Source organism: Pungitius pungitius, chromosome 19 (genome assembly GCF_949316345.1).
Source record: "Pungitius pungitius chromosome 19, fPunPun2.1, whole genome shotgun sequence".
In the NCBI taxonomy this organism is placed as follows: domain Eukaryota; kingdom Metazoa; phylum Chordata; class Actinopteri; order Perciformes; family Gasterosteidae; genus Pungitius; species Pungitius pungitius.
Genome location: NC_084918.1, coordinates 5,818,953 through 5,828,989, shown reverse-complemented (window position 1 = coordinate 5,828,989; position 10,037 = coordinate 5,818,953). Strand labels below are relative to the sequence as shown.

The 10,037-nt window shown below is 43.2% G+C and overlaps 1 protein-coding gene across 3 annotated transcripts; it reads left to right on the top strand.

Moving 5' to 3' along the window:
- The first annotated feature begins 19 nt into the window (after nt 1–19).
- Nucleotides 20–9,788, top strand: qtrt2 (queuine tRNA-ribosyltransferase accessory subunit 2). 3 transcript variants are annotated; one of them, XM_037455891.2, is made up of 9 exons: nt 20–118; nt 438–663; nt 962–1,017; nt 2,419–2,495; nt 3,323–3,532; nt 4,153–4,352; nt 5,401–5,570; nt 8,887–9,001; nt 9,109–9,788. In XM_037455891.2, exons 2-9 carry the CDS (start codon nt 446–448, stop codon nt 9,341–9,343), a joined length of 1,281 nt encoding a protein of 426 aa, XP_037311788.1. In that variant the 5' UTR covers nt 20–118; nt 438–445; the 3' UTR covers nt 9,344–9,788. The 3 variants fall into 3 exon arrangements, with proteins under 3 accessions (XP_037311788.1, XP_037311789.1, XP_037311787.1); XM_037455892.2 differs by lacking the exon at nt 20–118 and having other exon boundaries at nt 129–663; nt 5,401–5,552; XM_037455890.2 differs by lacking the exon at nt 20–118 and having other exon boundaries at nt 129–663.
- The last annotated feature ends 249 nt before the right edge of the window (nt 9,789–10,037 follow it).

Sequence of the window (10,037 nt, the reverse complement as noted above, 5' to 3'; positions counted from 1 at the left end):
TACATTACTAAATGATGTGGCCTCCGAATTGGGGACAGGAAGACTGCACTCGTCGACCACATTTGAAGGAACCGACGGAACGTGACGGCCGAGTCGCAGCCACTGTGACGCAATCGATGTACGTATGCAGCCTCGTGAGGATACAGCCGCTGCATTGGGAAGTTAGCGTAGCAAGTTGTAGGCGAGTGAATGGAATTTGGGCTTATCTAAACACATATGTAAGCATTCCCACTACAACTGCAATCCACTCCTTCAACGTCAGCTAGGAGAAGTAACAGAGAGAGCGTTAATAAGACGTGAATGTGGTTAGGCTACCTAGCTAAAGGGGCTAACGTTACATCCCGTGTGTTTTGCTAAGCGATGCCACTGTAGTCCAAACTCGTGGTGGTTTAGATATCGTTCGTGCGTGTAGTTACGTTCCGTAAATCCATTCAAAGCTACTGGCATGGCCGGCTGCAGGATGAAGCTGGAGCTGTCCCGTGTAGTCCAGGGAAGTGGTCGACTGGGGGTCCTGAAGGATCTTGGCAAGACGGGGCAGCACTCTCTGGAGGTCCCGGGATGTCTGCTGCACACACACCTGGGCACAGTGCCCCACCTGACCCGGGACACCCTGCAGACCCTGAGCAACCTCCCCGCTGTCACGCAGGTCACGCTGTCCAATATGTAAGCTTGTGCATCATAACACGCATCTTTTCACTCGGTTCACAGTAGGACCACATCGAAACCTGTAGAAGCATCATAAGAATCGTAAGCACGCAATACTAAAGCTAACAAAGGGCTTCGGTTTAACACAATAATTTGCTGTTGGCAGCAAACACCTGAAACACTATTTCCAAATGATATAATCAATAACTAACGTGTACCTCTCCATCTCATTTATATTGTCACTTCTTAAATGAAACAACCATAAAATAAACGCATCACTTTCTCTGAAATTGAACTATTTTTTCCCTTTTTTAAGAGCAGAGCATCAGGAAGTTTTGGAGGAGTTCAAGGATGGATTCAGGAGGTTTGCAGGTACTTTTGATCAATCACATATTTGTTCTTCCTCTCACTTTCCCTTAGTACAATCTTTTTTCAAAAGAGTAAAAGTGACAATAAGTTGTGACATTATAGCAGACCAAAAATCAACGATTAGACATATTCTTATGTACTTGTATTAATGTATTTTATTTATATACACTTAATAAAGGCACCAACTTGAACAGGCATCCAACACATTTTTTGTTACATCTCAATTAAATAGTTTGAAACTCTTTTTAACCAGATATTAGAAAAACTAGAGATGAGTAGCAGCTTAACATATTTCTACATTAGCCAGTCAGTGCTGAAATGCAAAGCAAAGCAGGTTAATACAAATAGTTTTATCAATAACTTTTTATGCTGAGATGTTGTTGAGTTCCTTCTCACCCTTTAAGACAACAGCCTTAACACACGTTTCATCCAGAAGCTGTTCTATTCCTTCAGTGCCAACTTCACACTGATATTATCAAAAGCTCCACAACAGTTTAACCTTGTATGGAGTTTTTTTTGTTAAAGAGAGAACAAATATTATTGGTTTGAGAGTTGTATCTTTAAAGGAGGATTGCTTGTAAGAATGACTTTCTCAAATTGTATTAATGGACTGATCAGTATTTCTCTGTTGAAAAGCAGAACATATGAACTGTGTTTATGAGCCAAAGTAGCTTTGGTCTCTTACGAGTGAAATCATCTCCATGTCAGAGAATAAGAGGCTAGAGGAAGAGAGACTCTCTGTTGAACTATTTTAAATATCCCCTTTAACCTTCTTCATTGGTGTAATTTTAAAATGCAAACTACATCAGAAGAACCTCCGCCAGGCTGCAAATCCTCTGCTGGTGTGACCAGTTCATGTATTTGATGTAAATATCAAGCATCCACACATTTCATCTGAAGCGCTTGGGGTGTCTTAATATTCTTTCTTTGGGATAGATTGTTAAAACGAAATATATAAGGAAATGTCTTCTTAATATATAGCATGTTGTTGCTGATTAGCTCCAGGACACTGAGCAGAAGTTGTTGCCGTCCTGAGTAATACAAAGCAATAAAAATAAAATAATGTAGCTTTGCTGTACAACAGTAGCCTTCGTGCTCTGCCTCAACCAAACAGTTTGTAAATGTAATTCCTTGTTTTTACTCTGGGGATTCCTGCCGCGCTGTCTCTAAAGTCTCAGAAGCAAAGAGCAGTGATTGAATAATTAGAAACAATAACAGCCGTTTTGCTGCCTATAAGCTCTTTGTTTTCTCACCTTTTGGTCTTGCGCTGCAGCTGTGTTTGCCGATAAAGCCACACCTCATTCCTCTCTCCCCGCACTCCTCGTCACATTAACATGCAGCAATGAAGCTCAACGTAACCCTTTTGTTTAACCTCCTTTTTGCATTTATTTTTGTTTTGTGCAGGTCTTCACAATACCGTGTTGTACTGCTCGCTGCACGACCCTGCGACTCCCTGCCCAACGGGTTACACCACTAACAAGGTGAGAAGAAGCTCCTGCTTAAAGGAACAGCTCCACATTTTGGAACATGTGCTTATTCTGTTTCATGCTGGGAGATGATGCCAAGACGATGAGAGGATCAACGCCGCTCTCACATCTGTGCGCTAAACTAGCGGCACCTGCAAAGCTCCAAAATGACATTTCTGGAGTAGGGATTTCATGGGGGTTGTGTGGCAGACTATTTCTTTGCTTGGGAACAGTTGCTAGGTAACCAGTGGAGACTTCGCCGAAGAAATAACACACTACCCCCCCCCCCCCCTCCCCCTATAAAACCACATTTCACACTTCATTTGGCACTTTGATAATTAGTGAGATTCAGTTGCCTTCACACAGGTCCAGGCTAACTGTGTATTACACAATATACTTGTGTATTACACAATATACTTGTGTATTGTGTGCTGTTTTTGTGATTTTCTCTCTGTATATTGCATAATTTTTTCTCTCAATCAATACTGAAAACTTTTGATGATCGTCTAGCTCTTTTTTTCAACAGTTTCATAATACATATGTTTTTTAGTAATGTTAATAGTATTTTTAAAACATTTGTAAGATTTTTTGCTATTCAACTTTATTTGTCTCCTAGACCAAATAAACAAAGCAAATTCATTTTACTTTTAAGACCTGGTTTGGCAATGAGCTGGATTCTCAGTCTGATTTCTGTTCCGTATGCTGAGCATTTACATCGATCTTCTCATCCAGCACTTGTGTTCCTTCCACTCTGCCAATCGGTTTAAAGAGAATTAGTTCACTTGAGCCTTTTTTTGTTTTGTTTTCCATCTCAAGTGCCTTTGCTTTACATCCGTCGCTAGACGGTGTCCGTGTGGGGCAGCGGTGGGCGGATAGAGCTGACCGTGGCCAGGTTCATGGCTCTCCAGAAGACGGTGCAGCCGGACTGGTACCAGAGCATGGCCGATGGAGAGACGTGGCAGAGCGGCACCTCGCGCAAAAGGGTTCGGAAGTCGGTGGATCGAACTCTCGCCCACTTGGATGAGTGTCTGCTGGCTCACCAGAACTCCCAGGTACGTGCACGCACACACGCACACAAGCAGCCTAAACATCACTGCTCTTCTACGTTTGTGAATCAATCATGCGCGGCACAAGTGCACATCACAATGATTGATAGTCGGGTGTTTTTTGTTGTAGTTGCAACGTGCCGCTGCGGCTGCAAACGCGGTGAGATTAGGAGGAACCCATTAATTTGTGAATTCTTGCCGAGCATCAAGCATGAATAATGGAATTAACGTTATCCTCTAAAAGCAGTGAAACGCTAGAGAGAACCAAGTTGATCCCCACAAAGAAGTGCAGGAGATGGTATATGACGCCTTAACTTAGTTATGCTCCAAAGTAAGTTATCTATTTAGTTTACAGCTTTAAGATCTGTAGCTTGATTTATAGAACATTGTTTATTGTGTTTTACTCTTCCTTTCCTGATGATAAGCACTCAGCTTCACGTTGAGGCATCAAAACCCAGATGGGCTCTGACAAGAATAAAATGCGTGTTTGTACAATGTACGGTTGGAGAAAGGACGTTTATGTTTCAATATACCTTTTTTCCTCACTCCTTTTATTAGGTCTTATTATCTCTGAGTTTCACATCATGTTTAATTATCTCTCTCTCTCTCTCTCTCTGCTTTTCCAGGAGTTGGAGGGGGTGGAGGTTTTTGGGGTAGTGGAGGGAGGAGACATCCTGGAAGAGCGGGTGCGCTCTGGCAGGGAGACGGCCAAGAGGCCCGTGGCTGGATTCTGCCTGGACGGCCTACAGACGGGTTCCATGCATCAGGCCCTGAGGACCCAGCTCATCGCTGCTGTGACCGAGGAGCTGCCTGAGGACAAACCCAGGTCAGCCTGAGACTGTGGAATAAATGTGTTCATTGATTACAGCTGCAATAATACACACACACTAATCATGCAACTGTGTTAAGCTGGAAATTAGTCACCGAAGACATTAAATCAGCTGCAAACACAAGGAGGCATAGAAGCTGGGTGGACAAATGCTACCCTGTTATTCATTATCTTGGCATCAATAAGACAGCGGCATACTCTACTTAATCACAGGTTTAGAAACGGCCTTTGGAAGCTCTAAATCCACGCAGCAAAATAAAACCCATATTGGTTTTGCTCGTTAATGAATGTGTTGATTTGTAGATATTTCTCACTCTTCAAAAGGCTCTTAAAGCCTAAACTTTTCCTTGATGTTACAGGCTCTCTGATCTTCAGAAGCCTGTCGCCTCTCAGAAGCTTTCCACTGGAGACTCTCCCTCACATGAGCGCTCCTCTCACAGAGGTGATGGAGGAGATCTGGCCGCCACACTTTCTTGTGAACAGTCTCCTTGTTTGCTGGTGCCTCTGGTCGGGGAGATGTTGGAGTGGATTCATAGCGCTAAATTGGCCTTGACTTTGATGCCTTTGGGCAGGGAGTCAGCGGGAGCCAGTTAACTGAAAGCCCGTGACGCGCACAACCACGCGAGGCTGCACGTTTTGTTAAAGGGCGCTACAGATACCCATTTTATAGACCCACTGTGGTGGGATATAGCAGGTCAACATTGTATAAGCCACAGGAGTATCATTCCTTATCTGAATGCGCGGGAACCGGAATCCGGTTGAAAAAGATTTCCAAACAGATTTAGTGCAAAATGCAACTATACTTTTAAGCATATTTTTCAGCTAATGATCTTGCATATGGATCATCTTGAGTGAAGGAGTCAGAATTTACATTAAAGTTCTATTTTACACTGTCACTAGTACACTATTTAATCATAAGGCTCAGGGCTCTGAACCTACCCTTTTGTATTGACGGTTTTCTCCGGTGTGTGTGTGTGTGTGTGTGTGTGTGTGTGTGTGCGCGTGTGTGTGTGTGTGTGTGTTTGTGTGTGTGCGTGACCCTCAGGCTCCTGCAGGGTGTAGGACGACCCGATGAGGTGCTGGCGTGTGTGGAGGCCGGCGTGGACCTGTTCGAGGGCTTCTTCCCCTCCCAGGTGACGGAGCGAGGCTGCGCTCTCTGCTTCGGCTTCGGCATCTCCTCGGACCCCGAGCTCGCAGGTAGAGCGCCCCCTGCAGGTGTGGTGAATCGCTGCGCCGGGGAACAAATTTGTTTCAATCTTTTCTTCTTTTAATTGTACATCGTTCAGGGGGTCCCTTCGCTTTGTCACAACCCCGTAAGCGGAGATCGGCCAATCAGAGTGTAGCTTGATTGCTAAGGCGCGTTTATGCTACGGAAGGGAAACTGAATGGCTACGCATGCTGCTTTTCAGTTTAATGGTCATAACCGTGCATTAGGACCTACCTGGGTGTGTAGATGCAGGTTTGTAGTTTCTTGTGTGCTCCAGCTATGGATCTTGGCAGACAAGTGGAACATCAGCAGATGTAGATCCCCGCTTGTTAACTTTCAGCTGCTCTTAACTTTTTTTTGATCTGCTTTGACCCTCCTGGGGCCTCTGCTGCTTAAAGATTCCCATTACAAATGCATTAGTTCATACACTGCGCGGCAGTTATTTATGTAACTGTCACTTGCTTTGGACATGAGCATTTATCATTAAAATTTAAATTCGAGATTTAATTCCAAATTTAAAAAGAGGATTATCATGCTCTTGTCAATCACTCTGACTTTTTAGGTACGTTGCATAAAGCCCAAACATTTCTTAAATCACGGTTCTATTCAGGAGTTGGCAACATTTGCCTGAATCAAACTTTGTCATTTGGATTGAATGAAACTATAATAAAACATATAAAAAATATGATACTTATCACAATGAAAGTGTGCGTAACATTTTCTGTGAATAAAACAGATGTGGATGACGCAATGACTAAATATTTAAATATATTTATTTTTTATAAGAAGGGACACCACTTTGATGTAACAAATGGTACAGAGTGGAGCAATTAATAAAATTCAAATTAACATCCCAATGTAATAGAAAGCGTTTGGTAAAATGCTCGACTAATAAAAGGTTTTTTAATTGCTACAATATTAATCCCAGCAGAGGGTTGGAAAGCTGCGCTACGCTCCATCCGACACATGAAAGCCGAGAACAACAACACAGAATTTTCACATTCATTTTTAATATACAAGTGTTCATTTTCATGCTGAGTCCTGTTATTCCTGGGTCCTGTTATGCTGCAGTGCTTTGTTCTGTTTTTCAAAGGTGAGTTGGGTGATGATTGTATTACATGTTACCCACCTTAAAGGCATCAATACTCTACTGTGAAGGTTTTTTTTTACATCTCACTAGCTAAACAAACGTTTTTAGTTATATTCACCTGATGTACAGTAAACTCCCTCATGGTGTCTAATGCTGTTTGTCATGCAATACTATTATTTATTGCTTCTGTCAGGTTAATAACTCGTAAGATCTAAAACTAAAAAAAACAATCTAAAATGATCCGGATAATATTTCCCATAACTTGAATAGATATGAAAACTAATAACCCAAGCAGCCCTCTAAAGGAGGGGCCTGTGATACGGAGTTAGAAAATGCTCAGAAATGTTGTTTGTGCTTAAATGAAACTGAAGGGTCATTCATCTCCAAGCAGAGAGGCTGAACAGAGAATTTTCGTCTAATTGCATCATCTTTTACTACACTGAAACGGTACAGACCTTGCACAGCATCTTCGGTGTATTATCAGTCCTTGATCTGATTTCAATTTGGGGAGAGCAAGAGGAGGTCTGACTGCAGTTTGAGCCGGTTTTCACATAATGAACAGGAAAGGTGTGTGTATTTCCCTGTGGATAATGGATTTATTTTGCTTTATAATCAGAGCTGGATCTCATGGTTATTGAAGTCGGGGATGTGCGCGTGTGTGTTTTTGTGTTGAGGTAATTGGCCGGATGGAAGTCAATCGATGGCGCATTTCATATCTTCCAAGGTAACATTAAGTCTGGGTTCCGTTATTCTGTCCCGAGTGAAAAGCTAAAAAAGCGTTGTGAGGATCTGTGGGAGATGGCCTGCCGACGACTCTGTGCTTCATTAAAACGTCGCGTTAACCGCGTGCGACAGCTGGAGTGAAGTTCGGTACCCGGCAGCATCCAGTGTCAGTGGCGGCGTTCATCGACTCGGCCCCGGTAGTCTGGTGGGGTTCAGTGGAGGTGAGAAGTGATGCAACCTCAAGAGAAAAACCTAATTCCCCTCTCAACCAATTACTAAAACCCTTTGGGGGGGGACTTTCCCGTTCAGACCCCTTTTGACTCTGCAGACTATATGCCGTGTCAGCCCCGTCCTCCCCCGTCACCCTCTGCAAGTTATACGCTTCGTCTTTTTGAACTTTCAAGTTTTCATCATTGCATCGGATCTTTATTCCCTAACTCCCCTTCCTCCATCTATTCTGCCTCAAAAAGGCAAAAGGCTAAAATTGAGACCAGAACTTGTTTAACCGTGATATAAAATAGAGTTCTGCCATATTATAAACTTTTATGACTTTGAACAGTCACACACTTTTTAATTGTTTTCAGTTCATGAAATTTGATATTTCTTTTCTTGATATATTTTTTTCCTTGTTCAGCGGTTCATTGGTTTCAAAAAAACATTGACTGCTAAAATTTCGAAACTTCAAAACTGTAGTCCACTAATTAATGGCCGTTGTCACGGTGATGATGTCTACTTCTAATGTACAGTCAATAAGTTGAGCTACTGGAGTTAAAAAAAATATTAAAGACAAATAGCTGAGTTGTCCCAACAGAAAGGAAGTGTAGAACATGTTATCTTTGTGTGATTTCTTTGCAGCCTTTTAGATTTTAAAACATTAAGTAAATATATGCAAAGATTTAAAGTTTTCCATTTGTCGCCCTCACAGTTTGGTAAAGCCGTCTTTCTGCTCTTTGCTGTTATAAGACAGACTTGCTCTCCCTCATTTTTAAGTCTTACCAGCTTTGTTGAAGTCTCATTTTGTTTCTGCTGTTCTCTTATCACTCCCTCTTTAAAGCTATTCAATTTAATGCTCAGTTTATACACTTTGTTGCTCTCCGCTTCACCCGTTTCGGTTGGCGATAAACCCATTTTGCTCTTTGTTGCTCTTTAAACCCTTTAATCTTTAATCAAATTCATGCCTATCTTTACCTCCTGCCTGTGATTTTTTTCCATCTCCCTTATTCCCCTGATGTCCAACTGTTCCCTCCTGTGAACCACAGCCCTGTGCATAAAACACACTTTGTGTGGTTACTTTTCTATTGGCATTAAATACAATGAAGTCACCTTGCAGTGAACACCTCCCTGTTTACGACAGTCAGAACATGGCTAGTAAGTAACTCTATTATAACCGTGGAAAGGATAAAGGACACAGCAGCGATTCAAAGGGGTCAAGCTACAGTCAGTGTTTCTGTTTCATTTTTGCCTGCAGGTGTATTTTTGGAGACGGGACTAATGCATGTGTGCTTTTCTAGTGCTGGAGTTGGCCGAAGAGAAGGAAGCGTCGGGAGAGACTCAACACAACGGAGACTCAAATCCTGCGGATCAATCGCGGATGACGTCCTTTGAAATCGATCTCAAAGACAAGCGGTTCGTGGCGGCGGCGATCGCAGAATCCAGAACACTTGATTCCTATTCATCGGGCCGCGCTCCTGAATCCCGCTAACTTGCAAACTTTGTTTGAACTTCTTCTCCAGATACAAAGATGACTTCAGGCCACTGGTTGAGGGGTGTGGCTGCTACTGCTGCGTGAACCACCAGAGGGCGTACCTGCACCACCTGCTGGTGACCAATGAGCTGCTGGCCCGGGTACTGCTCATGATCCACAACACGGCCCACTACCAGGCCTTCTTCAGGGCCCTGAGAGAAGCTCTGGCTAATGATAAACTGGATGTCCTTAAGAGACGGGTACTGAAAGAAATGACTGACTGAAAAAAACTGGTCCTCATGCTCCTGCTTTCTACTGCAGAGGAGTCCCTCCGTGTGTGTCTGAAGTTATGTCTCTGAAGCAGATCCTTTTAATTGAGGAGGATGAAAAGACAACGCACCACACAGACGACCGCTTGATGTGTGTCCCTTGGCTGCGCGTCCAGGTTTCGCACTATAACGGACTCGCTTAATCCCGCGTATTGATCATGGCTGATAGCCAGGAGGAGTCAAAGCGAGGTGGGTGTGAGAGGAGCTGGATCCGGAGGACTTTGCATAAAGAGAGGAATGTGAGGATGGATGGCGGTGTGCTATCGACAGTGATTGAATACCTTTTGAGCTCCTCGGGGTCCTCTGGACTCATTGACATGGAGTCTAGACCAGAGGGAGAATCAACTTGGGTAAACAGTTACTTTCATTTCTCCTGTTTTTCATTAAAACATAAAACATTTTTGTCGTGTCAGACTTTAACAAATCATTTAGTCGAATAATTGCCACGCGTCTTGTGCTGTCGGTAGAGCGTCACAAACACATATTTCACTATCTGTGTCTGTCAAACCCACTGAATAATCTCCACGTGTGGTGAGATTGTGTCACGTTAAAGGCGGCGCTCTCTACGTGCAGATGGGGGGGGGGGGGGGTTGTTGAATCTCGTGGGTTTCGAGAGGTTACCTGAAGGTTTTAAGCTGCTGAGAATGGA